Source organism: Heterodontus francisci, chromosome 1 (genome assembly GCF_036365525.1).
Source record: "Heterodontus francisci isolate sHetFra1 chromosome 1, sHetFra1.hap1, whole genome shotgun sequence".
Classification (NCBI taxonomy): Eukaryota; Metazoa; Chordata; class Chondrichthyes; order Heterodontiformes; family Heterodontidae; genus Heterodontus; species Heterodontus francisci.
Window position 1 is genome coordinate 254,869,410 of NC_090371.1, and position 27,995 is coordinate 254,897,404.

Genomic DNA, 27,995 nt, shown 5'->3' on the forward strand with positions numbered 1-27,995 from the left:
TTCCCCTCTCTCTGTTCCTCTCTCTTCCCTCTCTGTCTCTCTTGCCCCCTCTTTCTGTCTCTCTCTCTCCCCCTTCTCTCTGTCTCTCTCCCCCTTCTCTCTGTCTCTCTCCCCCCTCTGTCTTTTTCTCCCCCTTCTCTCTATCTCTCTCTCTCTGCCCCCACCCCCAACTCTCTCTCTCCCTCCACCCCCTCTCTCTGATCGTTGCTGAGAGTGCAAACAGCTGTGTCTGAACTTTGGACAAATTCGTGGTTTTCCAGTGGGCTTTTTAAAAAAAAAAATCAGAATCTGCTGGAAAACCCTGAAGCTGTTATGACACGTGCTGGGAGCAGAAACAGTGGTTTTCAAATTTCAGACAGATTCGGGGGTTTCCGGCAGGTTCCAATTTTTATAAAAGCCTGCTGGTAAACCACAGATTTGTCCGAAGTTCGGAATCCGCTGTTCTCTCTCCCTGTCAGCTGTGAATATGGATATAGTTTACATCCACAGGCCATATGGAAACATTTGGCGGGCCGGATTCTGGCCCATAGGCCACATGCTGGACGACCATGTCCTATACATTGCCCAGCGCCTTGCAAGTTATATAGCTGGTAATTAGAACTGGTGTTCGTCCAGCATAAAGACCAGAAAATGATATGGGACACAATATTGCAACTCTTGCATGCCATTGTTCTATCATTTGCAAGCTCCTGCCTACTTCAGATGGGCTTCCTACACATGCCACACAGTGCAGTAGGGCATTACAGAACTTTTTCCATAGTGTTACTCATTATGAACTAGCCCAAATAGAGCAGTGATGGAATCAAATCTGTCCCCAAGATCTCTTATACTAAACACAGCTGTTACTGAAAATAGAGATACGATGTTGAAGCTTTTCGTCTTGCACTCATCAGGACAATCTGAAAGAATACCAATTTAAGGGGAAAAAAAACAACTTTATACTGTATGAGAAGAGAGTGCTGTTTGGTTGGCAAGTGAACTCTGCTTGGTAGAGGCATTCCATGGAGAATGCACCAGGTTATGGTGACTAACAGTTAACTGCCAAGCTTTGTTAGAAATTTAAACCAGGCAGCTTGACTGTGATTGGCCAAGGCATTGCCCTGAGGAATGAACCGGAGAATGGCTGTCACTTATTTTGTCTCTCTCTTTGCAGTCTCTTAGAGTCCTTCTCACATCTTACATTAACACGTAACTTTGTATCATCAGCAAACTTAGGTACATTATTCTCTTCATCTGTCATTAATATAAATTGTAAATAGCTGAGGCCACAGCACTAATCCTTGCGACACTCCACTTGGTACAGTCTGTCAACTTGAAAATGCCCCGTTTATCCCTATTCTCTGCTTCCGGTCCGTAAACCAATTCTCCATCCATGCTAATATATTACCCCAACTCCATGAGCCCTCATCTTGCGCATTAACCTTTGGCACCTTTTCAAATGCCTTTTGGAAATCCAAGTATACTACATTTGTTGGTTCCCCTTTATCTACCCCACTAGTTACATCCTCAATAAACTCAAATAAATTTGTCAAACACGATTTCCTTTTTGTAAAAATAATGTTGACTTTGTCTGATCATACTGTGATTTTCTAAGTGCATTGTTAAGACTTCCTCAGTAATAGATGCCAGCATTTTCCGAACGACTGATGCCAGGCTAACTAGCCTGTAGTTCCCTGTGTTCTCCCTCTCCTTCCTTGAATAGCGTGTTACATTTGCTAACTTACAATCCGCTGGAACCATTCTAGAATCTAGCAAATTTTGGAAGATCAGAACAAGTGCACCCATTATCTTGGCAGCTACCTCTTTTAGAACCTTAGGATGTAGGCCATCAGGTCTTGGGGATTTGTTGGCTTTTAGTTCCTTAATTTCTCCACTACTTTTTCTCTGCTGACATTGATTACCTTAAGTACCCCACTCTTATTAGCTCCTTTGTTACCCTCTATTTCTGGTATGTAATTTGTGTTTTCTACTATGAAGACAGGCACAAAATATTTGTTCAACATCTCTGCCATTTCCTCATTCCCCATGATAATTTCTCCTGTCTCTACCTCTAAGGGACCAATGTTTACATTAGCTACTCTCCTTTTTATGTACTTATAAAAGCTCTTAATATCTGCTTTTATATTCCTGGCTAGTTTACTCTCATTCTATTTTTTCCCTTTTTATCAACTTTTTGTTTTTTATTTGCTGATTTCTAATACACTGTCAATCGTTAGGCTTACTACCATTCTTTGCACCATTATAGAATTTTTCTTTTAATCTAATACTATCCTTAACTTCCCAGTAGGTCATATATGGATCTTTCTCTCAGAGATTTTGTTTCTTAATGGAATGTATTTTTTTGAACATTTTGAATTGTTTCTTTAAATGTTTCCCACTGTTCACTTACCGCCATACCTTTTTGTCTATTTACCCAATCAACCGTAGCCAACTTTCTCCTCATACCTATTTAATTTGATTTGCTTAAGTTTAAGATTCTTGTTTTGAACTGGAGTATGTTGCTTTCAAACTTAATATGGAATTCAAATATATTATTACTTTATCCCAGGGAATCTTTGACTATGAGATTACTAAATTAAACCTGCCTCATTGCACAATACTAGATCTAAAATACCTTATCCCTGGTTGGTTCCACAACATTTTGTTCTAGGAAACTGTCACAAAAACGTTCTCAAAACTCATCTTCCAGTCTACCTTTGCCAATTTGATTTGTCCAGTCTATCTGAAGATTAAATTCCCCATGATTATAAGATTGCCTTTGTTACAAGCTCCAAGTATTTCTTGCCTAAAGCTCTGATTCCTGTCGGATACCACTGACAACCATTCTCTAAGCAGGCTCAATTCCATTGGCAACCACTTTGTGAGTATGGACAATCAGCAAATTTTAAATCATCTTCTTTGGCCTCCTTGTCTTGAGAGACAATGGGTAAGCGCCTAGAGGTGGTCAGTGGTTTGTGGAGCAGCGCCTGGAGTGGCTATAAAGGCCAATTCTAGAGTGACAGACTCTTACACAGGCGCTGCAGATAAAATTGGTTGTCGGGGCTGTTACACAGCTGGCTCTCTCCATGCACTTCTGTCTTTTTTCCTGCCAACTGCTAAGTCTCTTCGACTCGCCACTCTTTATGGCTGTCCGCCAGCTCCAGCGATCGCTGGCAACTGACTCCTACGACTTGTGGCCAATGTCACAGGACTTCATGTCGCTTTCGAAGAAGGGTCACTGACCCGAAATGTTAACTCTGCTTCTCTTTCCACAGATGCTGCCAGACCTGCTGAGTGGTTCCAGCATTTCTTGTGTTTATGTCACAGGACTTCATGTCGCTTTTGCAGATGTCTTTAAAGCCGAGACATGGACGGCTGGTGGGTCTGATACCAGTGACGAGCTCACAGTACAATGCGTCCTTGGGGATCCTGCCATCTTCCATGCAGCTCACATGGCCAAGCCATCTCAAGCGCCGCTGGCTCAGTAGGGTGTATATGCTGGGGATGTTGGCCACCTCGAGGACTTCTGCGTTGGAGATACGGTCTTGCCACCTGATGCCAAGGATTCTCCGGAGGCAGCGAAGAGGGAATGAGTTGAGACGTCGCTCTTGGCTGACATACGTTGTCCAGGCCTCGCTGCCGTAGAGCAGGGTACTGAGGACACAGGCTTGAAACAGTCAGACTTTTGTGTTCTGTGTAAGTGCGCCATTTTCCCACACCTTCTTGGCCAGTCTGGAAATAGCAGCGGATGCCTTTCCCATGCGTTTCTTGATTTCTGCATCGAGAGACGGTTTCCTGGTGATAGTTGAGCCTAGGTAGGTGAACTCTTGAACCACTTCCAGAGCGTGGGTGCTGATATTGATGGATGGAGCATTTCTGACGTCCTGTCCCATGATGTTAGTTTTCTTGAGGCTGATGGTTAGGCCAAATTCGTTGCAGGCAGCCACAATCCTGTTGATGAGTCTCTGCAGACACTCTTCTGTGTGGGATGTTAATGCAGCATCGTCAGCAGAGGAGTTTCCTGATGAGGACCTTCCGTACTTTGGTCTTCGCTCTTAGACGGGCAAGGTTGAACAACCTGCCACCTGATCTTGTGTGGGGAGGAAAATTCCTTCTTCTGAATACTTGAACGTATGTGAGAGCAGCAGGGCGAAGAAGATCCCAAACAGTGTAGGTGCGAGAACACAGCCCTGTTAAACGCCACTCAGGATAGGAAAGGGGTCTGATGAGGTGCCGCTATGCTGAATTGTGCCCTTCATATTGTCATGGAATGAGGTGATGATACTTAGTAGCTTTGGTGGACATCCAATCTTTGCTAGTAGTCTGAAGAGACCACGTCTGCTGACGAGGTCAAAGGCTTTGGTGATATCTATGAAAGCAACGTAGAGGGGCATCTGTTGTTCGCAGCATTTCTCCTGTAACTGGCGAAGGGAGAACAGCATGTCAATGGTGGATCTCTCTGCTCGAAAGCCGCACTGTGCCTCAGGGTAGACACACTCAGCCAGCTTCTGGAGTCTGTTTAAAATGACTCAAGCGTAGACTTTCCCCACTATGCTGAGCAGGGAGATTCCACGGTAGTTGTTGCAGTCACCGCGGTCACCCTTGTTCTTATAGAGGGTGATGATATTGGCATCGCGTATGTCCTGTGGCACTGCTCCCTCATCCCAGCACAAGCAAAGCAGTTCATGGAGTGCTGAGAGTATAGCAGGCTTGGCACTCTTGATTATTTCAGGGGTGGTGCAGTTCTTTCCAGTGGCTTTTCCACTGGCTAGAGAATCAATGACATCACTGAGTTCCGATTTTGCTGGCTGTTCGTCCAGCTCATCCATGACTGGCAGAGACTGGGCTGCATTGAGGGCTGTATCAATGACAACATTCTCCCTGGAGTACAGTTCTAGGTAGTGCTGCATCCAGCGGTCCATTTACTTGCGTTGGTCAGTGATCGTTTCCGTTGATTTAGATTTGAGGTGGGTGATCCTCTTGTTGGTTGGCCCAAAAGCTTTCTTAATGCCATCATACATTCGTCTGATGTTTCCGGTGTTGGAGGCCAGCTGAATACGACTGCATAGGTGTTGCCAGTAGTCATTTGCAGAGCGCCTGGCTGTTCTTTGTGCAGCACTCCTGGCTACTTTAAGTGCTACGGATGTTAGCTCAGTGGGGGCTTTCTTGTAGTTCAACAGTGCAGTGTGCTTAGCGGCTATGACAGGTTTCAGCCCTTCAGAGTGAGATTGTAACCAGTCTGCATTCTGCTTCTCACGTTTGCCAAAGGTGGTCATTGCTGAGTCATAGATGTGGGCGTCTCTGATGTGGGCCCACTTGGTCTCTGCATCCCCTGCAGGAGTGTTTTAAAGGGCTTTTCCAAGTGAATTTAGAAACTTATGTAACAGCTGGGGATAAGAAATTCTGTTAGTGTTGATGCGCGGGCGGCCCTTCTGCTTGGAGTGATGTAGCTTCTTTGGTTTGAGTCTAACTTTGCTGCACACCAGGGAGTGGTCGGTGTCGCAGTCCTCACTGTGGAAGCTGCATGTGATTTTGACACTGTTTATTTGGGGCTCGTCTTGTGGCGATGAGGTCCAGCTGGTGCCAACAACGTGATCTTGGGTGTCTCCATGAAATCTGGTGATGGGGTTTAGTATGAAAGAATGAGTTGGTGATGCAGAGGTTGTGATAGGTACACAACTCCAGCAGTCTCTGTCCATTCTCATTCATCCTTCCAATGCCATAGCATTTAAATCTACTGCAGCCAATTACCACTAATTCCTCAAGATTCTATCTTGTACAGAAGTCGTTTATGTGGTAACTTATAAAAATCCCTTCTGAAATTCCAAGCAAACAATGTCTACTGTGTTACCCTCATCCATAAACTGGAGATTTCTCTGAAATATTCAGTCAAACTGGTAAGATAGGACCTTGTTTTTTGGAAGGCTTGTTAGTGTTCCTGATATGGCCTTCCCTGTCTAAGTGGTCATATACGCTACACTACATATAACATTTAAATACTTTCTAGTTCTATTTAAGAATCAAGCTGAAGAAATCTAAGAATAGAATGTTATTATGACACCAAGTCATTCCCCACCTTGACTTGAACCTTAATTTGGAACTGTGAAATATGGGCATAGGAGTCTAAATTGACATCAAGGGGTGAATTTTAACCTCCAAAATTGGGTGGGTTGGGGTTGGGTGAGATGTTAAAAATTTAAAAATCTCAAATCCTGCCCCAACCTTTCCTCCAACCCATTCACTGCCGAGTTTAACAGAGGTCGGGCAAGGCGTGGGAGTGGGTTGATTATTTAAATATTTTAATGAGGCTGGCTGGCTGACCAGGGTAACCTAGCTAAGGGGAGGGGACGACAGCTTCAGGAAGAAGGTAAGTGCTTTTACACCACTGCTTGTACCTCAGGAGAAGCAGGAGTGCTCACCGTCCTGCCTTGCATTGGACAGCCCTCATCAACCCCACTCCCGATACAAAGACCACCCCCCACCACTCCCTCATCCGCCCCCCCCCCCACCGCCACCGTGGTTGGGGATCAGACAACCCACGCCCACCCCCCTCCAAGGTCTCTACTCAGCTGTTCCCCACCCCTTCTCCAGCCCTGCTCCCAGTAGCAGCTGCAGGCTCTCTACGCCCTCTGCCTGGATCTGCAGCGTGCTCTGGAGTGCTCCCTGCCTGATCAGAAACCAAGCTTGACTTCCCAGTGGGGATCCTCTTTGAAAGAAAAGGTGCACGCTCCAAAGCAAGAGGGGAACCACAGACCTCCTTATTTCCAGGCCCCTCCCAACCCACCTCATCCCACCTGCCTACTTAACCCTTCACTGTCAAGATTGGGTCCTAAATTTCAAGGTTTTTGGTCTAAATATGCATTCTCCATATTTTCATTGAAATTTTCATTGTGCATTTATATAGTGCTGCCTGCACCAATTTATGTTAGTGACTTCAGGGTCATTTTTGAAAGGTTTTTAATATTACAAATGGGTTTAGGGTAGATCAGTACACTGCAGGTTTATATTATTTTGAATTTTAACTTCTTATATTTTTATTGTGTGGCATGTTTGAATTTACATTGTCTTTTCAAGCCAAATAAACAATAATTCTCCCTTACATTTTTAGCATATTTAATGTGCTCTTGCTACTGGCAGTAGCTCTATTTCTCTCCTGCCTATACACAAATGCTATGCCACCAGTGAACATTCAGAAATGGAGTAATTTCTATTAAGGGAACATGATCTGAATGAAGCTGATCCAGGTAGAATTCACTATAGTCTCTAAAAAAAAAATATTTGTACTCAAGCTCAATTTTGAAAAAGAATCAATTCAAAAGGTTGTTTAAAAGTGAAATCAGAAAATGTAATACCTGCAAAATGTTTACATTTTTACAGAAGTACCAAGTTAAAGCATCAGAGACCAGTCCTGAATAAGACTCTTTTCATGGGGTCGCAAAATTAAACCTAGGGTCTGAAAATTTTATGAGCAAAAGTTTCAGACAATGACCCTTAAATTCAAGATTATGCTAATTTTTAACTGTGAGCGTTTGAATTCTAAACCTCTAGAAATGTTGCTACACAATGGGCTAGATTTTAAAATCTCTCCGCGCTGGAAATGGTGGTGGTGGGGGAGCGGGGGTGCAATGAAGATTGCAATGGAGGAGGCCCGCCACAGACCCTGATGGCAGTAGGCCCTGTACCGATCTTGGCGGCGGCAAGGCCTTGTGGCGGCTGCCCCGCTGCTCGGCGACAGGACCCACACTAAATTATGTAAATGGCTGTGTACCTCGAATGAATACGCAGTCCACAGCACTTCTGCCAGCAGGTTGGTATCTTCATTCAGGCGGCTGGCATTACTGCGCCTTCGAATCCCAAGGCTGCATTTTCAGAGCCCGCCGCTGAAGTAGGCAGCAGGCATAAAAATGTGTGGCAGGAAGCACGGGGCCCACATCGCAGAGCTGCTGCAATTCCAAATTTGGTAGTTTATTACCATGTCTGGAGCGGCCGCTCCCCCCACTCGATGGAGGGGGTGGGCGAGCCGTTGCTGGCAACGGTGACTGGCACCAATGCACAGCTGCCAGCGCCATTTTTAAAGGGCTTACAGCCCTAATTGAGCATTTAAATTTTTAAAGGTCCAGTTACTGTAAGGTTTAAAAATTGAATGGAAACGTCTTCCCATCCCCTCTCCCACTCCCCCCCCCTTCCCCCCCGCCCCCCCCACCAATGCATTAAACTTAATTCCTGCCCTTTCTGCCCTTGGAATACCCATTAAATGACCTCCACCACCCTCCCAGAGTTCAGACCCTTTGGCCTGAACTTTACTCCACCCCAGGGAGTCAGATGGTGGGGGGGGTGCGGGGGGGGGTGGGGGCGGTGGCGTAAAATTCAGCAGGAGGCTCCAGGAGGCCTTCCCGACCTGCTCCCGCCTTTGCCCCATGTTATGTGGGCCGCAGGGGGGACTGGAAATGGGCCACCCACTTCAGGCCAATCAAGGCCCTTAAGTGGCTACTTTAGGGTCTTTGTCCACCTCCACGGGTATTTTACCCATGGCAAGCAGGCGTCCGGTAGATGTGAAAGACCGCCCAGTGATACTTGGTGACCTCTCAGCGCACGGGGGCTGATGGGGCCTGATTGAGGGCTGCCGCAGCTTCTCCAACCACCCAGGGTGTGAGACGCACCCCCCCCCACCGCAAGCGACCACCCTTGCCTCGCTGGGCCATGACCAATCTGCCCGGTGAGGCAAACCAAACTTCCTCAGTCCCGGCTCCATTCCTTGGCTCGGCTGCAGTCCCAGCAGAGGTTACCGCTCCCAGTGGCGCTGCTGGGACTAAGAGCTGCCGGCCCGATGACTGGCCGGCAGTTCAATGAGGCGGGACTTCCTCCCTCAAGGGGGTGGAAGTCCCACCTCAGAACAATTAAAGCCTGGGGACCCGTAAAATGCAGGTCAGATGCTCGAGCTAGGCGGATGCAGGTGCACCACCGACTTTTATGTCGGTGGCCATCTGCCGTCCGCCCGTCCTAAAATACGGCCCTTTGTCCTTTACCCTTTACCTCCATTTACCCCCCCAACCAATCCAAGGAGTTTGACTCCGCTCCCCATCTCCCGCACTGGGAAACGTTCCTACTCCCCCCTCCCCACAGGAGTTGCGCCTTGGGGATTTGAAGGTGCAGCATTGCCGGCCACCCGAATGAAGATACCAATCTGCTGGCTGAATCGCTGCAGCTGCATATTCATTAGAGGTAAGTAGCCATTTACACATTTTAATGCGAGTCCCATTGCCGAGTGGCGGGGTGGCCGCCACGAGGACTTGCCGCCGCCGAGATCGATACGGGGCCTGCCGCCGTCGGGATTGGTGGATGGCCTCCTCCGTTGCAATCTTCATTGCCCCCCCGCCACCGTTCACAGCATCGGAGAGGCTTTAAAATTCCAGCCCTCCTTTAGGGGAAACAAGGCGCGACTCCTTTGGGGAGGGGGGAGAAGGAACTTTTCTCAGTGCAGGAGGGGGGCAGTGGGGTCAAACTCTTCGGATTGGTTAGCGGGGTGATGGGAAGGGGTAAAGGTCAAAGGGTCTGAACTTTGGGGAGGTGCGGGGGTAAGGTCATTTAATGATGGTAGGTATTCTGGGGAGAAAGGACAGGAATGAAATTTAATGCCATTTGGGGGTGGGGGTTGGAAAGGGGATGGGAAGACTTTTCCATTTTTTTTAACCTTACAGTAACTGGCCCTTTAAAAATTTAAATGCTCGGTTAGGACTGCCATCCCTTTAAAAATGGAGCCTGTGCATTGGTGCCAGACACCGTTGCCAGCGATGGCTTGCCCGCCACCTCCACGTCATCAGGCGGGGTGAGTGGGGGGTGCGGCCGCCCCGGATGTGGTATTGAGCCGCCGCGTTTGGAATCGCGGCAGCTCCACGACATGGGCCCCGTGCACGTGGGCCGCAAATTTTACGGCCGCCGCCCACTTCAGCGGCGGGCCCTTAAAATACAGCCCAATGTCCCAATGTATTGAATGTGTACTCAATCAAGAGAAGGTCATCTAATCAACATACTTAAATGGAATAAATATGTAGTTTATATCCTTGTAGTCATAGTTTCCCAAGGTATATTCACATGCAAGTGGATACAGATTTCAGCTAGGTTTGTTTTAGTGATTTCTTTATTAGTTTATCACTATTAATTTTGCTGTGAAGTGATGTGAAAATTATATGATCTTGTCCATTTGTCTTTGATTTATTTTAAAGTAGGAATTGGTAGGGTGAGATTACACAGCAGAGTTGAACACAGGGAAAATGAAGATGATGCCTTGTTTTGAATGAGTATTTTCTTTTCACCAATTTTATTTCACAATATTCTAGCCTGTTTTCTTGAAGGTGCTCATTCATTTTAGTTATCTTGCCATAACCTCTGATAGTTCTTCCAGATCATTATTCCTGTGTGGGCCTAGACTATGAGTTTTGGTATGATAGTGCCTATGGGGTGGGGATGAGGGGTAATTACAAACCAGTGCATTCCTATCTCTACTTTATGTTCACACATACATTTTCTAATAAGGGTTAATGGATCAGCTGCAGCAATCCTGACTTATTATCCTCTCCCTAGCACAGAGATGTGCATTGTAGAGCTTGAACTGCTGAGATCAACAAACAGCAGAGGTCCAGAAATGAACCTGGAACAGTCCTGGTCTGCATGGTTCAGTTTCCCAGTGGGCAATGTGTTTAGCAGCAGAGCCATCCAAGGAGCTTGGGCAGATATGATCTACAATTAGAGTTTTGTTTTACCCAGTTTACATGATATGGTAGAGATCAATCTCCAGGACTTGATGGTTTCCACCCCAGGGTATTAAAAGAAGTCGGTGAGAAAATTGTAGATGCTTTCGTCATAATCTTCCAAAACTCTCTTGATTCAGTAATTGTCCCTTTGGATTGAAAAATTGCCAATGACACTCAGTTATTTAATGAGGATGAGAGGGACAAACAAGGGAATTATACATCTATTAGTCTAATGTCTGTTGTGGGTAAGTTCGTAGAATCTGTAATTAGTGACAAAGTGACTTGGACAAATATGAACTGATCAGAGAAAGTCTATGGATTTGTAAAGGCTAAGTAAGTCATGTCTAAACAAGTTGAATTTTTTTGAGCAAGTCACTAACGTAGCAGGTAAGGACGTGGCAGTGGATGTTATTGCTCTACAATACACATCGCTGGGCTATAGAGAGGAAAATAAGTCAGGATTGCTGCAGCTGATCCATTAACCTTATGAGAAAATGTACACATTATATTACCAGTGGCGGGTGGGTGGCTCAGGCCCCCCAGGGTGCTGCCCAATAAAACCTGGCGGCTTCCTTGCGAGCTGGGGGGTGGCCTTCTTCATCAGGCCCCCACTGAAATACATTCCCTCCTCCCCCTCAAACTACCAACCGCCCACCCCTTGCCTTGCTGGAGCCTGGCCAATTGTCTCTGGCAAGGCCCCACACACTTACCTTTTTTCCGGGGTGGCATCCCTCTTGCTCGACTCCTTGGTCGCAGCAGTGGCCACCGCTCCTGCCGGTGGCACTGCTGGAACTGAGAGCTGCCGGCCTGCTGATTGGCCGGTAGCTCTTGGAGGAGGGACGTCCTGCCTCAGAGGGACAGAAAACCTGCCCGAGGCCAATTAAGGGCCTGGTCCACATAAAATCACAGCATGGCTCCCAGGTCCGATGGAGGCGGGTTCGCTCCTGACTTTTTGGCTGGTGGGTGGGGCCTCCCACCCAATGTAAAATTCCAGCCATAGAGTGCATTGTTGGGAAGTGTGAACACACAGGATGCAGCAAAGGCTATGGGCTGTGACAACATACGAGCTGTGCCCCTAGTAATTGTCACCTTGTATTGGAAACTTGCCAATGATACTCAATTATTTAATGAGGGTGAGAGAGGCAAACAAGGGAATTATACATCTGTTAATCTAATGTGTGTTGTGGGTAAGTTAATAGAATCTGTAATTGGTGACAAAGTGACTTGGAGAAATATGAACTAATCAGAGAAAGTCAATATGGATTTGTAAAGGCTGAATAAGCCATGTCTAACCAAGTTGAATTTTTTTGAGAAAGTCACTAACGTGGCAGGTAAGGACATGGCTGCGGATGTTATTTATATAAACTTCTAGAAGGCATTCAATAAGGTTCCACACAAGTGACAAATGAAATTGGCTGGATGTGACTATTGGTATCTGTATTGAGGCTTCAGCATTTCACTACATTTAGAAATGACTAAGTGAAGAAATAGAGAACCAAATATCCAAGTTTGCTGATGACACTAAGTTAGGTGGCACAGTCAGTGGTGTAGATGGGAGCAAAATGTTGGAAAGGTACATTGATAAATTAAGCGAGTGGGTAAAACAATGACAGATAGGCCGGGATTTTATGCCCCCCACACAGGCTGGAGGCGGGCGGGGGTGGGGTCGTAAAATTGAGTGGGAGTCAGGGGGTTCTGTTCCGTCGGATTCCCGCTCCCTGCTGCAATTTTTCAAGGGGCACATTGCCCACTGAGAAACCCAACCGAAGTAAGTCATGTATAACCGAGTTGAACATTTTTTGAGAAGATTACTAATGTGGCAGGTAAGGAAGTGTCTGCGGATGTCATTTATATGGACTTCTAGAAGGCATTCAATAAGGTTCCACACAAGTGACAAATGGAATTGGCCGGATGCGACTAGTGGTGTCTATATTCCACTACAGTTACAACACTTGTATCTACCCGACAATGTGGAAAATTGCCGAGGTAGGTCCTGTAAACAGAAAGCAGGACAAATCTAATCCGGCCAATTACCGCACCATCAGTCTGCTCTCGATCATCAGCAAAGTAATGGAAGGTGTCGTCGACAGTGCTATCAAGCTGCACTTACTCAGCAATAACCTGGTCACTGATGTTCAATTTTGGTTCTGCCAGGCCACTAGGTTCCAGACCACTTTGCAGCCTTGGTCCAAACATGGACAAAAAGCTGAACTCCAGAGGTGAGGTGAGAGTGACTGTCCTTGACATCAAGGCAGCATTTTACCAAGTGTGGCATCAAGGAGCCCTAGGAAAATTGATGGCAATGGGAATTGGCGGGGAACTCTCCACTGGTTGGAATGATGTTTAGAACAAAGGAAGATGGTTGTGGTTGTTGGAAGCTAATAATCCCAGCCCCAGGACATTACTGCAGGAGTTCCTCAGGGTAGTGTCCTGGACCGAACCATTTTCAGCTGTTTCATCAATGATTTTCCCTCCATCATAAGGTCAGAAGTGAGGATGTTCATTGATGATTGCACAGTTTTTAGTACTACTTGTGGCTCCTCTGATATTGAAGTGGTCCATGCCTGTACGCAGCAAGACCTGGACAACATTCAACCTTGGGGTAATAAGTGGCAAGTGCATTTGCACCACGCAAGTGCCAGACAATGACCATCTCCTGAAGATAGAATCCAACCATCTCCCCATGACGTTCAAGGGCATTATCATTGCTGAATCTCCCACCGTCAACATCCTGAGGGTTACCATTGACCAGCCATATAAATAGTGTCTACAAGAGCAAGTCACAGGCTGGGAATTCTCTGGCAAGTAACTCACTCCTGACTCTTCAAAGTGTCCAGAATCTACAAGGCACAGGTCAGGAGTGTGAAGGAATACTCTCCACTTGCCTGGATGAGTGCAGCTCCAACAACACTCAAGAAGCTTAACACCATCCAAGACAAAGATGCCCACTTATTGGCACCCCATCTATCATCTTAAACATTCACTCCCTCCACCATTGGCGCAGAGTGGCAGCAGTGTGTGTCATCTAAAGAATGCACTACGGCAACTCACCTAGATTCCTTTGCCAGTACCTCCCAAACCCGTGATCGCTACCACTTAGAAGGACAAGGGGAGCAGGCACATGGGAACATCATCAACTGCATGTTCCCCTCCATGCCACACACCATCCTCACTTGGAAATATATCATTGTTCTTTCACTGCTGCAGAGTCAAACACCTGAAACTCCCGTCCTAACAGCACTATGTGTGTACTTACACCACATAAACTGCAGTGGTTCAAGAAGATGGCTCACCACCACCTTCTTGAGGGCAATTGGGATGGACAACAAATGCTCGCCTTGCCAGTGATGCTCATGTTCCATGAAAGAATAAAAAAACCTGTGAGGTCATTCACTTTGAACCCAAGAAAGATAGATCAGTGTGTTTTCTAAATGTTGAGAATCTAGGATGTGTAAAGGAGCAGAGATATTTACGTGTCCACATACAGAAATCACTAAAAATTAGTAGACAGATACAATAATTAATTCTTTATAATTTAAAAAGGCTAATGAATGTCAGCCTTTATTGCAAGGGTGCTGGAATACAAAGGGGTGGAAGTGATGCCAAATGGCCTACTCCTCCTGTTTTCTATTTTCTATGCTATAGTTGAGAAAAACTCTGCTTAGACCGCATCTGGAACACTACATTCGCTTCTGAGTGCCACACCTCAGGAAGGATATATTGGCCATGGAAGAAGGGGGTGTGGAGGAAAGTGCAGTTTCATCAGAATTGTAATGTGGCTAAAAGGGTTAGATTATGAGGACAGGTTGCTTAGGCGAGCCTTACATTCCCTCGGGTATAGAAGATTAAGGGGTGATCTAATTTGGATGTTTCAGATGATAAAAGGAGTTGATAGGACCGATGGAGTGAAACTATTTCCTGTGATGGGTGAGTCCAGAGGAAAAGGGCATTAACTGAAATTTGATCTGGGATCATTCAGGGGTGATGTCAGGACGCACTTCATACAAATTGTAGTAGAAATGTGGGCCCCTTCCCACTGCCACTCCCACCACCCCAAAAAAAGGTTGTTGAAGCTAGGTCAATTGAAAATTTCAAAATTGGTATTAATAGATTTTAGCTATGCAAGGACCTTCAGGGCTTAAGACCTTGAGGAAGCAAAGCAGGTAAATGAAGACAAGATACAGATCAGATGTGATCTAATCGAGTGGCGGCATGATGCAAGGGGCTAAATGGCCTACTTATTTCTGTGTTTCCTTATTGGAGCTGTTTTCTTTATGGGTTGAATTGTTAACAGTCTTATAGCTGGCAGCAATTGTCTTTAAAGAATGACCTACAAATGGGAAGTTGGAAATAATTTTTACATTTTATTTCAAGACTTGTGATTCAGCAGTAATCAGGAAAGTGCTTTGCAGTCAGATCAGTTCTAAAATCTGCACCCACATTTTTCTCTAAGCTTTGATGTCAGGCTTTTGTAATTTATGTACTTTACAGTTGCTTACATATTGCACATCATGTTGGTGAAAAGATTATACGACTGTAAAATACTTTCCAGCTTTATGAATTTTTATAAATTTAACAACTTGTATTTATATAGTTCCTTTAACATAATAAAATGACCTAAGGTGCTTCACATGGGCATTATAAAACAAAATTTGACATTGAGCCACATAAGGAGATAATGGCCAGGATTTCACATTGGGCGGACAGGAGCCAGCCACCGACTGAAAAGTTGGTGGCGAACCCGCTTCCGCCTTGCCTGGGGATCCAACCTGCATTTTACGGGTCCCCAGGCTTTAATTGTTCCGAGGCGGGACTTCCACCCGCTTGAGGGAGGAAGTCCTGCCTCATTGAGCTGCCGGCCAATCAGTGGGCCGGCAGCTCTTAGTCCCAGCAGCGCCACCGAAAGCGGTGGCCACTGCTGGGACTGCAGCCCAGCCGACCACAGAGAAAGATATGGAGCCGGGAGTCCAGGTAAGTTTTGGTTGCCTTGCCAGGGGTATTTGTTTGAGCTCCGGCGAGGCAAGGGTGACCATTTGGGGGGAAGATGTGCATGTTGGGGCTGGTTGGGGTAGCGGGGACAGTCCTCCATCAGGCACTCTGTGCCCGATAAGCAGGGCACCACCCCCACCCCCCCCCCCCCCCCCCGCCCCTCCACCATCCAGCTCGTTAGGGTGGCATAAAATTCTGGCCAATAGGTCAGATGGCCAAAAGCTCAGTCAAAGAGGTAGGTTTTAAGAAGTGTCTTCGAGGAGGAAACCGAGGTAGAGAGGCAGAGAGGTGTAGGAAGGGTGTTCCAAACCTTAGGGCCTAGGCAACTGAAGGCATGGCCACCAGTGGTGGAGCAATAAAAATTGGGGATGCTCAAGAGGCCAGAATTAGAGGAGTGCAGATATCTCGGGGGTTGTGGGGCTAGAGGAGATTACAGAGATGGGGAGGACGAGGCAGTGGAGGGATTTGAAAACAAGGATGAGAATTTTAAAATCAAGACATTGCTTGACCAGGAACCAATGTGGGTCAGCGAGCACAGGGGTGATGGGAGAAAGGGATTTAATGCAAGTTAAGACATGGGCAGCAGAGTTTTGAATGTCCCCAAGTTTATGGAGAGTAGAATGTGGAAGACCAGCTGGGAGTGCATTGGAATAGTCTAGAGGTAACAAAGGCATTAAATTCCAGTAGTTTCTTGATTGTTTCAGAGATTAAGATATCTGCAAAGAGATATAGTTAGATAAGTGAGTGGGCAAAAATTTGGCAGATGGAGTATAATGTGAGAAAATATGAGGAGTTATCCACTTTGGCAGTAAGAACAGAAAAGCGGAGTATTATTTACATGGAGAGAGACTGACCACAGAATGCTGCGGTACAGAGGGATTTGAGTGTCCTTGTGCATGAATCACAAAAGGTTAGCATGCAGGTACAGCAAGTAATTAGGAAGGCAAATGGAATGTTGGCATTTATTTGCAATGGGGAAGGTGTATGAAAGTGGGAAGTCTTGCTACAACTGTACAGGGCATTGCTGAGACCAAACCTACAGTACTCCGTAAAGTTTTGGTCTCCTTGCTTAAGGAGGGATAAACTTGCATTGGAAGCAGTTCAGAGAAGATTCACTCAGCTGATTCCTGGGATGAGGCGTTTGTCTTATGAGGAAAGATTAAGCAGGTTCTGCCTATACTCATTGGAGTTTAGAAGAATGAGAGGCGATCATACTGAAACATGTAAAGTTCTGAGGGAGCTTGACAGGGTAGATGCTAAGAGGATGTTTCTCCTCGTGGGGGAATCTAGAACTAGGGGGCAGTGTTTTAAAAGAAGGGGTCTCCCTTTTAAGATGGAGATAAGGATGAATTTCTTCTCTGAAGTCTTTGGAATTCTCTTCCACAGAGAGCAGTGGAGGCTTGGTCATTGAATATATTCAAGGCTGAGTTAGACAGATTTTTGGTCTACACGGAGTCCAGGTTATGGGGCAGGCAGGAAAGTGGAGTTAAACCCACAATCAGATCACCCAAAATCTTAATGAATGGCAGAGCAGGCTCGAAGGGCTGAAGGGCCTGCTCCTTTTCCTATTTCTTCTGCTCTTATGTCATTCATGTTCATACATGAGAGTTTGTTGAGTAGTCTATATGTTCGACAGAAAATGGAAAATAAAACCTGAACTATTAACAGCATATTAGGCAGTTGCGAGGGAATTAAAGACTCTGATCTAGTTTCATAGGGTAAAGCATGCAATGAACCAGGCAAATAAAGTTGAATTTGGTCTGTATCTTATCTTACTCGTAAATATTCATTATTTCATATGCTAGGTATTTTGAGAGGGGACTGGTAGAAGAAATGTAAGCTTCCTTTGTTTGTAGAGTCATTTTAAGACTTGGACTGATGAGTGGCAGGTGACTTTTGCATCACATAAATGCCAGGTAATGAGCAGTTCTAACAAGAAAATGCCCATACAGCACCCGTGACCTTCAACAATGTCATCATCGTCAAATCCCCCACCATCAACACCTAGAGGTGACCATGAACCAGATGCTTAACTTTTTTTTAATTCATTCATGGGATGTGGGCGTCACTGGCTATGCCAGCATTTATTACCCATCCCTAATTGCCCTTGAGAAGGTGGTGGTGAGCTGCCTTCTTGAACCGCTGCAGTTCATGTGAGGTAGGTACACCCACAGTGCTGTTCGGAAGGGAGTTCCAGGATTTTGACCCAGCGACAGTGCAGGAATGGCGATATAGTTCCATGTCAGCATGATGTGTGACTTGGACGGGAACTTGCAGGTGGTGGTGTTCCCATGCATCTGCTGCTCTTGTCCTTCAAGGTGGTAGAGGTTGCAGGTTTGGAAGGTGCTGTCTAAGGAGCCTTGGTGCGTTGCTGCAGTGCATCTTGTAGATGATACACTCTGCTGCCACTGTGCGTCGGTGGTGGAGGGAGTGAATGTTTGTGGATGGTGTGCTAATCAAGCGGGCTGCTATGTCCTGGATGGTGTCGAGCTTCTTGAATGTTGTTGGAGCTGCACCCATCCAGGCAAGTGGAGAGTATTCCATCACACTCCTGACTTGTGCCTTGTAGATGGTGGACAGGCTTTGAGGAGTCAGGAGGTGAGTTACTCATCGCAGGATTCCTAGCCTCTGACCTGCTCTTGTAGCCACAGTATTTATATGGCTAGTCCAGTTCAGTTTCTGGTCAATGGTAGCCCCTAGAATGTTGAGAGTGGGGGATTCAGCGATGGTAATGTCATTGAATGTCAAGGGGAGATGGTTAGATTCTCTCTTGTTGGAGATGGTCATTGCCTGCCACTTGTGTGGCGCAAATTTTACTTGCCACTTATCAGCCTAAGCCTGGATATTGTCCAGGTCTTGCTGCATTTCTATTTCTGGATCAGCTATATCAACATTAGACTACAAAAGTAGGACAGATGGTGAATACTCTATGGTGAGTGGCTCATCTTCTAATCCTACAAAACTGAAGTCAGGAGTGTGATGGAATACTTACCATTGGTCTGGATGAGTGGAGCTGCAAAAACACTCAAGAAGTTTTACACCCTCCAAAACTTAGCGGTTGTCTTGATCAGTGCCTTGGTCACTGGAATCAATTTGTGCAGTGGCTACAGTATGTTCTTTCTACACGTGTACCTCAACGAGAACACTTCAACATCACCTACCAGCCTTGCGATCTTTACCACAAAGAAGGAGATGAGCAGCAAAATCTTAGGAATATCATCACTTCCAAGTTCCCCTCTATGCCTTGCACCATCCTGACTTGGGCATATACTGCTGATTTTTCATTGGTACTGGGTCAATATTCTAAGGTTCCCAACTTAACCATTTGGGGGTACCATCAGGCCTCACCACCACTTCAGGACAGCCAAGCTTATAAATGTTTCCCACATTACTAACACAAATTCATTTGGAATAATGGATTTAATTGTAAATAAGTGAGAACAAGCAGCTGACATAATGCTTTGATATAACATGAACTTTCCAAAGGATAGGGTCTGCTCCACACTGGGGACAGCCCTGCAGGTCATGATCACGGCTGCTGTTAATTCAAGGTTCAAAATGATCTACTATGATGGAAGTGCAACCAGTTTTCCACTGTATTTATCTCTAGGAGTAATAGTACAGCCCAAAGAGAGAAAATGGGGAATAGGGGAGATAGGAAGGCATGCAATGTCCTGCACTCTGGAATCAGTGTTCAAATGCAGTTCAGACTGATGGAATGAAAGTCTACTGGATAGAAGGATGCCAACAAAGACACGTTTGTGATCACCCCAGTTCCTTTTAGCACAAAATAAGTCTACAGTACAAAACTTTGCATAATTTGGCACAGATAGACTACTCAGAGTGATGTTAAGAATGGTCAGCGCATAAGGTGAAAATATACTGATGTAGTAGGGAGTGCTCACCAGAGAGAGAAACTGCATAATTTTGGGGTGTTCATCACCTAATTTCTGACATACATGCCCATGGAGGACTTATTTCTGACTCTCTAGATGCTTGCAAAGGAAAGTAATTCCACTCCCCTAGCACCATTTCTTAACTTACATGAGAAATGAACAATATGACTAGGGAAAAAAATACATGAGGTGGTTTCCCGTTGCCTTCCTCAGGCTGGATTTTACCAAGCCCCTGACGTCATGGGGCTGGGGGGGAGGGTGGGGGGCGGTGGTGCGGGCTGACGCCATTGCCGGGGACGGACAGCCCACCCCTCCATGTGATTGCGGGGGGGTGCAGGCGATTTAAATGAGCCACCGTGCAGGAGATCGCGTGACTCTTTGGCGTATGCGGGACGCCATTTCTTGACCCACGGGCTCTTAAAATCTAGCCCCTCGTGTGCTTTCAAGGAAACACAGATCCTCTTTCCGAAGGATACACCGCTTGAAGCAGCCAGTGTCCCTCAAGGTTCTAGCTTTTCCGCCATTACCACCAAAAATTCACTGGTTCGCCGTTGGCCATGGCTTGTAACCCTGAAAATGGGATCTTTACATTGGCCTGGGGTGACTTACAAAAGGGACAACTACCCCCTGAGGTCATCAAATGACCCTGCTACCCTAACTCTAAATGGTACTTCAATAAAATACAATTTATAGATACATTTCTTTGAGTAACACAGTTTAACAAGCTACACTTGCCTATATGCTCAAAGATAGTCACAGGCGCAATAGTAAACTCATTGCTGATCATTTTAACTTAACCTACTTGGTGGGAAGCATGGGATTGGATTGGCTGGCCATTTTACATCCTCTGGGTGGCAAGTAACATTGGGCAGAGTATAAAACTGGGGCAGTTCCGCACCTATCAGTTTCATGCCGGACAGGTTAGGCTACAATTACCCCTTACTATGAATAAGACAGTGATCTGTACAAGTGAATGGCACACTTTGTATTATTGTTAAATGAGTGCCAAATGAACATTCTTCCTAACCCACAAAGTGCACTGCAGTAGAGTTTAATTTTACAAAGGATTACAGTTCTAGGAATTATTGGCTGAGTTTGAGATTGGAGTTTACACACGAACATTAGGGATTTGTTCCAAACTGCATTGATCTGCAGGTGCTGTCTTGATAGGTCACACCAAGTGCCAAAGACTTGCAGGTGATAGGTAAATTGGGCCATTGTAAATTGCCCCTAGTGTAGGTAGGTGGTAGGGAATATGGGATTACTGTAGGGTTAGTATAAATGGGTGGTTCTTGGTCGGCACAGACTCAGTGGGCTGAAGGGCCTGTTTCAGTGCTGTATCTCTAAATAAAATAAATAAATAAATAAAAGTGTCACAGTACATTTGGGCTAATCTGACAAAGAATTAGTGACCAGACTCCAAATTACTGGTGACTTTTGCATCTTCTGGAACAAAACTAGCAATTGTCTTTGTTCATTTATTTGGATGCTTAGCCATAGGAAGGCAGGTGGGCAGCTGCATGAGCTATATGGCTGTCCTACTATTAACCAAGCATGATATCCTGTTTTGCCAATTCCTCAGGTTGCAAAATTGACTGCAACTCCCCATATAACCTGTTAGCTGTTCATAAAAGTTGTGTCATGCTGTATTGCCATCAGAAACTGACGAGTACCACTTTGGTAAGAATGGAAGGTAAACCAAGCATAAAGGACAGCTTTTATTGTTGAGATGATGGGTACATTCACCTTATTAAATCCCCGTGGTCTTTCTGCCAGAATTCTGTTTCGCATCATTGCTGAGTGCATTGGATTCTAAGAAAATGGGCATTACTGATTCCAGCTGAACAGAAGATGTTGGTGCAGGATCCTTTTTCTTGATAATTCTGCCACCTAGTTTTGTATTGTATTAATTGCTTGAGGAACTGTTAAACTGCTGTGAGAAAGTACACTGAACGTAAAAACAGCAGAAATAGCTTTCAGAGGTTTATCAGGTGTTTGAAATGCTAGCAGGGAAGATAGATGGCTCATGCTACACACTGTATACTGCATCAATCCTGTAACTTTTTGTGAAAATTGTGATTACTGAAGGTGTTAAATGATTTTCTGAGTGCAGCATTTCAAAGTGGAGAGCCAGAGATCTATCTTGAAGCCGTCTCAAAGTCAGACTGTGGAGACTGGATTGCAGCACTCCGAGAAGCAAACTCTGAAGGTTTGCAAAGGAGAATTGCACACCTCCAGCAACTCATCATGGAAATCAAGGGGAATACAAGCCCAGATGGGACCCATCAGATTCTCCCTCCACCAGAGATACAATCTCCGCTGATAAGTAAGATTTACGATGCATGAAACTCTTTGTGATTAAATATGATTTAAGCCATCTGAAGAGCTTAAGGCTACATTTAATTTGATTAATGAAATGATTAAAAATAAATTGAAAATTGCAGTGTTTTGTAGTTATTCATCAAGATTATTTTTGATTAAATGAAATGGAATAAATCATAATGCAAGCTTATGTAAAATTATTTTTGTTCGTTAAGAAAAGTCTTAAAGATGAAGTTTTGCATATAGAACTTGAATTGTACAAGTGGTATGACCCTGCTATCTATCATTGTATAAGAACAGTAGTTGAATATTGGACATTTTTTTTTTAACTGTATTTTGTTTCAGCTACAACACTAGCTTGAAAACATTGCTAACAAAGTAAGAATTTAACTAGGTGTCTATTTTAGAACAATTAACCCACTCATTGCTGTCTAATGTTAACATTGAAAAAAGGTCTGTACTTCCGTCAGTTAACCCTGAATAGTAAGATGTTAATATTTGAAGTTCAGTTCAGTTTATTATGTGGTATTTTGTTTTAAAATATTTACCAGTTTACTCTGCATTTAAGGTTTTGTCACATCCAAATGACTTTTTCTGGTAGTACAAATTCTGAGAAATCATTTTTTTTTTAAGTGACAGAGGCACAACCTTTCTTCTTCCAGACACGCCAACCTCACTGTCTCATTAATCAAGATGTAAACTCTTAAGAGTCAAGAGATTTGGTAATAAAAGTCATGAGTGTCTATTTTTTCATGCACAAGCACAGTTTGACAGTTGGTTTATAAGCCTCATTAGTGGTTTATTTAATCTCTAACAGGTCACAGCTTTTTACAAAACCTATATTACTGCATCTGAAAACGCTTTGCAAAAAATCTTTTCAAAAATCTTACCTGTTATCCAGCTATGATTATGGTTCTCCAATTTGTTTCACTTCCCTGAACTGTTCCCAGAGCCCTGCAACTTTCTCTTTTTCAAGTATATAAGTAATGTAGGAAATAACTCCTCCCTCCCCTGTCACTGTCGATATAAAGAGTGAGTGGTTACTTTACACACACTGAGACACCTTGGAAAAGGAGCAATGCCCACAGTGCAAACCAGAACTGGGGTTGGACAGAGTAGCAACACAGATGGAACACTTGAAGAAATAGAACTCAGGTGTTGGTGAGTTAGGATATTTAAAGTCTGTAGTGACAAAGGGAGGAGAGTGTGCCGAGCTCACAGGACACCAGTCTGGTGTGTACTGAGTCTTTATTGAAACTGACTGTAGTGGCTGCCCCCAGTCAGAGTACCTCATGATAGCGGTCACATGACTATAGCAAGCCAGGGGTCACATTGGTACTGTATTGCATTTCTAACCCAAAATCCCCCTTTTCATACAAAAAAACCCAAAAATTTGCCTGCATTATCATTGACACTGTGAGTTGCCCAAGTTACCCACTATGCACACAACTGTTCTCATGCATTAGTAGTTTGTCATTCTTGTCAGTCTCTGCACATGCATTGCACACTTAGTTATTAAATCAAGTTGGTCTCTTGATGGTGCGCGTGTGCGTTGCCGTTGGTTGCTCATCTGGTTAATTTTCTTTCTCCGGTGAGTGTCGTTCCCTGTCACTTGTTGCCGCAGTAACTGTTGTTCCATTTCCATTGTTGGATTGCTGTGGAGCTCTGGGCCTGATGGTTGTTCTGGGTCTGTGCAGTTGGTGAGTTCTTATCTTCCTGATTGGCCACTTGCTGTGACGTAACAGCTTTCCCAGTTGTGCGTATGTGCCTGTGGTTGTGAATATATCTCTGGTTCTTCAATGCCACTGCATACGATCGAGATAACAATTGCTCTATGCAGGTCCCAAGTTGCCATTTGGCTGACTCTTGTTGAGTGTGTTGAAGGTTTATCCCCTGACTGGCTGTCCAATGCTCAATTCTGGCAATTGTTTGGCAGTTTTGTCAAAATGAAATTTGGCTTTCTGCCATTTCACCTTGATTTTGTCTGCCTGCTCTGCAGAATCCAAGCGCTCCTTCCCGATAGCCTCCACCTCGGGCGCCTGAGCAGCCAACTACTAGATCTTACTCTTCCTCGCTACCTGTATGACTCACGTCACCTTGCGACTGGCAAAGGCTTTCTCGCTCCAGCGCCGGCGTCCGCTCCTGTAGGCCATCTCCTGGGTTTACTCTTTTTGCATGTTGAGGGTTACCAGTCCAAGCTTTAGGCTTGCTTCTGCTGCGATGAGTGGCTTTTGTTTGCCGTCTATGATTTGGAATTCCAGATCTTCATTCCTGTCATTGCAATGGACTCTCAGAGTAACTTGTCCTCTTGGCACTAGGATGGTGCCAACCTTACTTTTGAGGGCTTCATTTTTGGTTCGCCATGTTGAGCCACTTTGCACAGGTCTGTGAAGGTCATGATGTTGCATGACGCACCAGTGTCTATCTGGCACTTTATGTTGACTTGATATTCTCCTTCTGCAGTCATCATTCCAACAGTCACAAACCGTTTATTACCCATCGATCTGTCTGAACCAACCTGTTTTATGGTGTATAGTGATTCGTCAGAACCTTTGGCTGATATCTCTCCAGTGGCCATCTGTCCCTGCTTGTTGTGCTTCCTACTAGTCAAGCACTTGTGTGCAAAATTATTAGGCTTCTTGCAGTGAGAACACTGCTCTCCCCATGCTGGACATGTCTTCTTTTCCTGTGCGTGATGTCCTCTGCAGTATTTGCATCCTGCCCTTCGTCTGTGATCTTTCTGCCCTTTCAGTTGGGAATGTCTATCAACATAATGCAAGGCCTAGTCTGTTCTGCCATGAGTATGCTCCAGCTGCTGATTTACGACCTCAGTGCTCCTTCACACGTCGATCGCTTTCTTGAGAGTCAGTTTCTCCTCTCTCAGTGGACGTGCACTCACTGTGGGGTCTCATACCTAATACAGTCCTGTCTTTAATTAGATCATCTTTTAGTTGTGCAAATTCACAGGATTCTGCAAGCTGTGTCAATGCAGTCACATATTCATCAATGGACGCTTTTTCACCTTGGGCCCTAATATTGAACACATAGCATTCGTAAATTACGTTCACTTGGGGTCAAAGCTTGCCTTCAAGGCATTCAAAATTTCTGCTGTCTTTTATTTTGTTCTTCAGAGAGATTTAGGATGGAAAACACTTTGTAACAGTCTCTCCCCAACAGTGATAACATTGTAGTTAGTTGCAGCTGCTCTGGTTTGTTAATTAAATCTGTCACAATTTTATAATTTTGCCATTGCGAGTGGAAAAATTGCCAGTTCTGTTTCATATCACCTTTCATTTCAGTTGGCGCAGACAGAGGAAGATTTGCAGTCAGTGTCTTACCCTGTGCTTTCAGCTGTTTCTTTGTTCCTTTTCTGTGGCTTCCTGTGGCTTTAGCAGCTTTTAGCAGTTCTGACCATTCCTGTGGCCTTAGTTCCATAGTTGTGCTTCTTCACCACTCAGTCTCAGCTCCACTTCTGACACCATGTTTCTAGCTCACAGGACACCAGTTTGGTGTGTACTGACTGTAATGACTGCCCCAGTCAGAGTGCCTCATGGTAGAGGTCACATGACAATGGCAAGCCAGGAGTCACATTGGTACAGTATTGCATTTCTGTCACAAACAGAGAGAATGGGGAATGAGAGGGAAGCCCTGACTTTGATGGTCAAAGAATGCATTGTGCTACATGTGGTAAACTACTGAAGTCAAAACTGACAGCCAGCATTCTGAGAGCCAAACAGAAGAAGGTTCCGATGAAAGGTCACTGAACTGAAACGTTAGCTCTGCTTCTCTCTCTTCACAGATGCTGCCAGACCTGCTGCGTATTTCCAGCATTTCTTGTTTTTATTTCAGATTTCCAGTATCTGCAGTATTTTGATTTTATTTTATTATTATAAAAGATGGTGAGGATTCAACCCGTGGAGAGTAAGCATCCGTCTACTGGCACATCTCCCAGAGTGAATCTGAATCTGCCTGGCATCACTTTGAACTTCAGTAAGAGTTTCAGGCAGTTACACAAAGGCACAAATCCCTATGAGAGGCAGCTTCACTCAGGTTTCAAGCTTGGCAATGTGCTTCGGCAGGCCCCACTTCGGATTTTGTCTGCAGTCGGCTGTCTGGAGTATAGTCACCTCTGTGGGTGCGACTGATTAGGTGTGCATGCGTAGTCCCAGACTGAATACATATCCGCAAAAGGACTGTTAAAAATCCCAAGTTTTCCACTCTTGCTTGCAAAATCGCAAGAGAGGTTGAATTTGACTCAGAAATCACATCTCTCGCCATCAATTCATAAGAGTTGGCATTTCTGCTCTAGGATTATTCTTCTGGATGAATGTTAGCTTGGAGAGAGTCATCTCTGTGTTGCCATTGCTGCTTTTTGATTCTTGTTTTATAATAACCTGTGTTCTGAGGGCAGAGACAATGGGATTATTGTTGTGTCTATCACCATTGACAGAGTATGCGTTCTGGTGAGACCCATTAAAGTGAAGGTTTGCAGGTCTAAAATTGCAGCTTCATTTTCCATTACTTATTTTAATGCATTTTTAAGTTGAAGTTAGCTGTCTTAGCATGACTGTTGAGTTGGTTTTGTTCTGGCATTTTTACTGTGTTTCCCCTCCCCTTTAAAGCAAAAAGTGGTGGTGGTGGGAAGAAAATCATGTATAAATTTGGAATACTTTTGCAAGTGATGCACAAACTAAAGAATTTTCTGCTTTTGCCATGAAGGTTTTTCATTTATTCACTTCCTCTCAGAAATTCTTTAAAAAAAAATTGCCTGCTTCCAGCAACTTTTTTAATTAAGGTAGGAAGAAACCATTTATGTATAGAGATGACAAGGGTTTCACAATATGATGTATACATTTACCCCATAAGGCATATGAACTTTATGTTTTCTTAATAATGGAAAAAAAAGTAATTTGTTAATAAGTTCTCTTTATTCCCATTGATCTACAGGTATTGGCAAAGTTCCATTTGAACCAAAGCTGGAATTCAGTCTTGGTAAGATCAGAAACAAATATTCTCTCAATATCAAACAAAAGGGACAAATAATTCTGTATGTGATGTGTTCAAATCTGTCTTCAAATTTTATTGAATTATTAATCTGAAGTTTGTAACATAACAGTTTCAATAATGCACACGGTTATGACATGCTTGTATTGTTTACATCTAGCATGTCTTGGCAAGTGTCACAATATGAGACTTGATTTCTGTGCTTGTGTTATGACCAGGTGAGAAAGAGGTCTTGGGTTCCCTCTCAGGCTTCACCTCATCTTACTATAACAGGGTTAAATTTTAAACACTTTTTTTTAGCTCCCCTTTAGTGAATCCTTGTTCACTAACTTCCAATTGTAAGGCAAAGAAACTGGCCAAACAGGTTTTCTTAGTTTTAAAGAAAAAAGGTTGAACTTTATTAAACTTAAACTCTAATTTGGTTAATACCTACGGATATGCGATGCACCCACGCTAGCATGCGTACGTGATACACACATACAAATAGAGACAGAAAAGAGCAGAAGAAATAAAGTGAAAAGTTTGAGGCAATATCTGAAGATGGTTTTGGTTATTGTTCTTTGAGCTTGCTGTAAAGTCGTTGATTGTAGGAAGGTCTTTCTTTTCATTGGGGCCCAGTATTCTTCTTAAACCTTGTTCGATGTAGGGTCCAGAGGCTTGTGAGAAAGTGATGTGAGCAGACAGGAGGAGTCTTCTCACTCCAGAAGCAAACAGTCTTTTTCTCAGTTCAATTCAGAACAACCCAGGTTGCCAAGCCGGTTTGTCATGTGACTAGCTGGTCTGACCATCTGTTTGTGGAATCTCTTGTCTTAGCCAACCGTGGAATGTCTCTTCTTTCACACAATACCTGGTGCTCAAAGTCCATTGTGGGTTAAATTGGAGCAGGGAGGAGCCCCTTTGTCCCTCCAAGTACTGTCTGTTAGTATGCAAATATTTTTTCCAGCCATGGCTGATCTGTTTAACAAGTCATTTCCTCACTCCAGCAACATTTTAAAATCAATGTTCATATGGCAAAATCAATATGCTTCATTCTTGGCAGGGTCGGGGGGAGGGG

At 44.6% G+C, this 27,995-nt stretch overlaps 1 protein-coding gene across 13 annotated transcripts in view; it reads left to right on the forward strand.

The window, feature by feature from the left end:
* The window catches only part of inpp4b (inositol polyphosphate-4-phosphatase type II B), a 996,728-nt gene that overhangs the window by 411,745 nt on the left and 556,988 nt on the right, over nucleotides 1–27,995 (forward strand). For 11 of the 13 annotated variants that reach the window (XM_068043111.1, XM_068043134.1, XM_068043119.1 and 8 more), the window contains 2 exons: nucleotides 21,729–21,941; nucleotides 26,885–26,929. The exons of 1 other annotated variant lie outside the window; for it this stretch is intronic. In XM_068043111.1, the coding sequence (XP_067899212.1) occupies nucleotides 21,729–21,941; nucleotides 26,885–26,929 (258 nt within the window). The remainder of the gene's footprint in view (nucleotides 1–21,728; nucleotides 21,942–26,884; nucleotides 26,930–27,995) is intronic. One more of the 13 variants, XM_068043175.1, reaches the window with a different exon arrangement.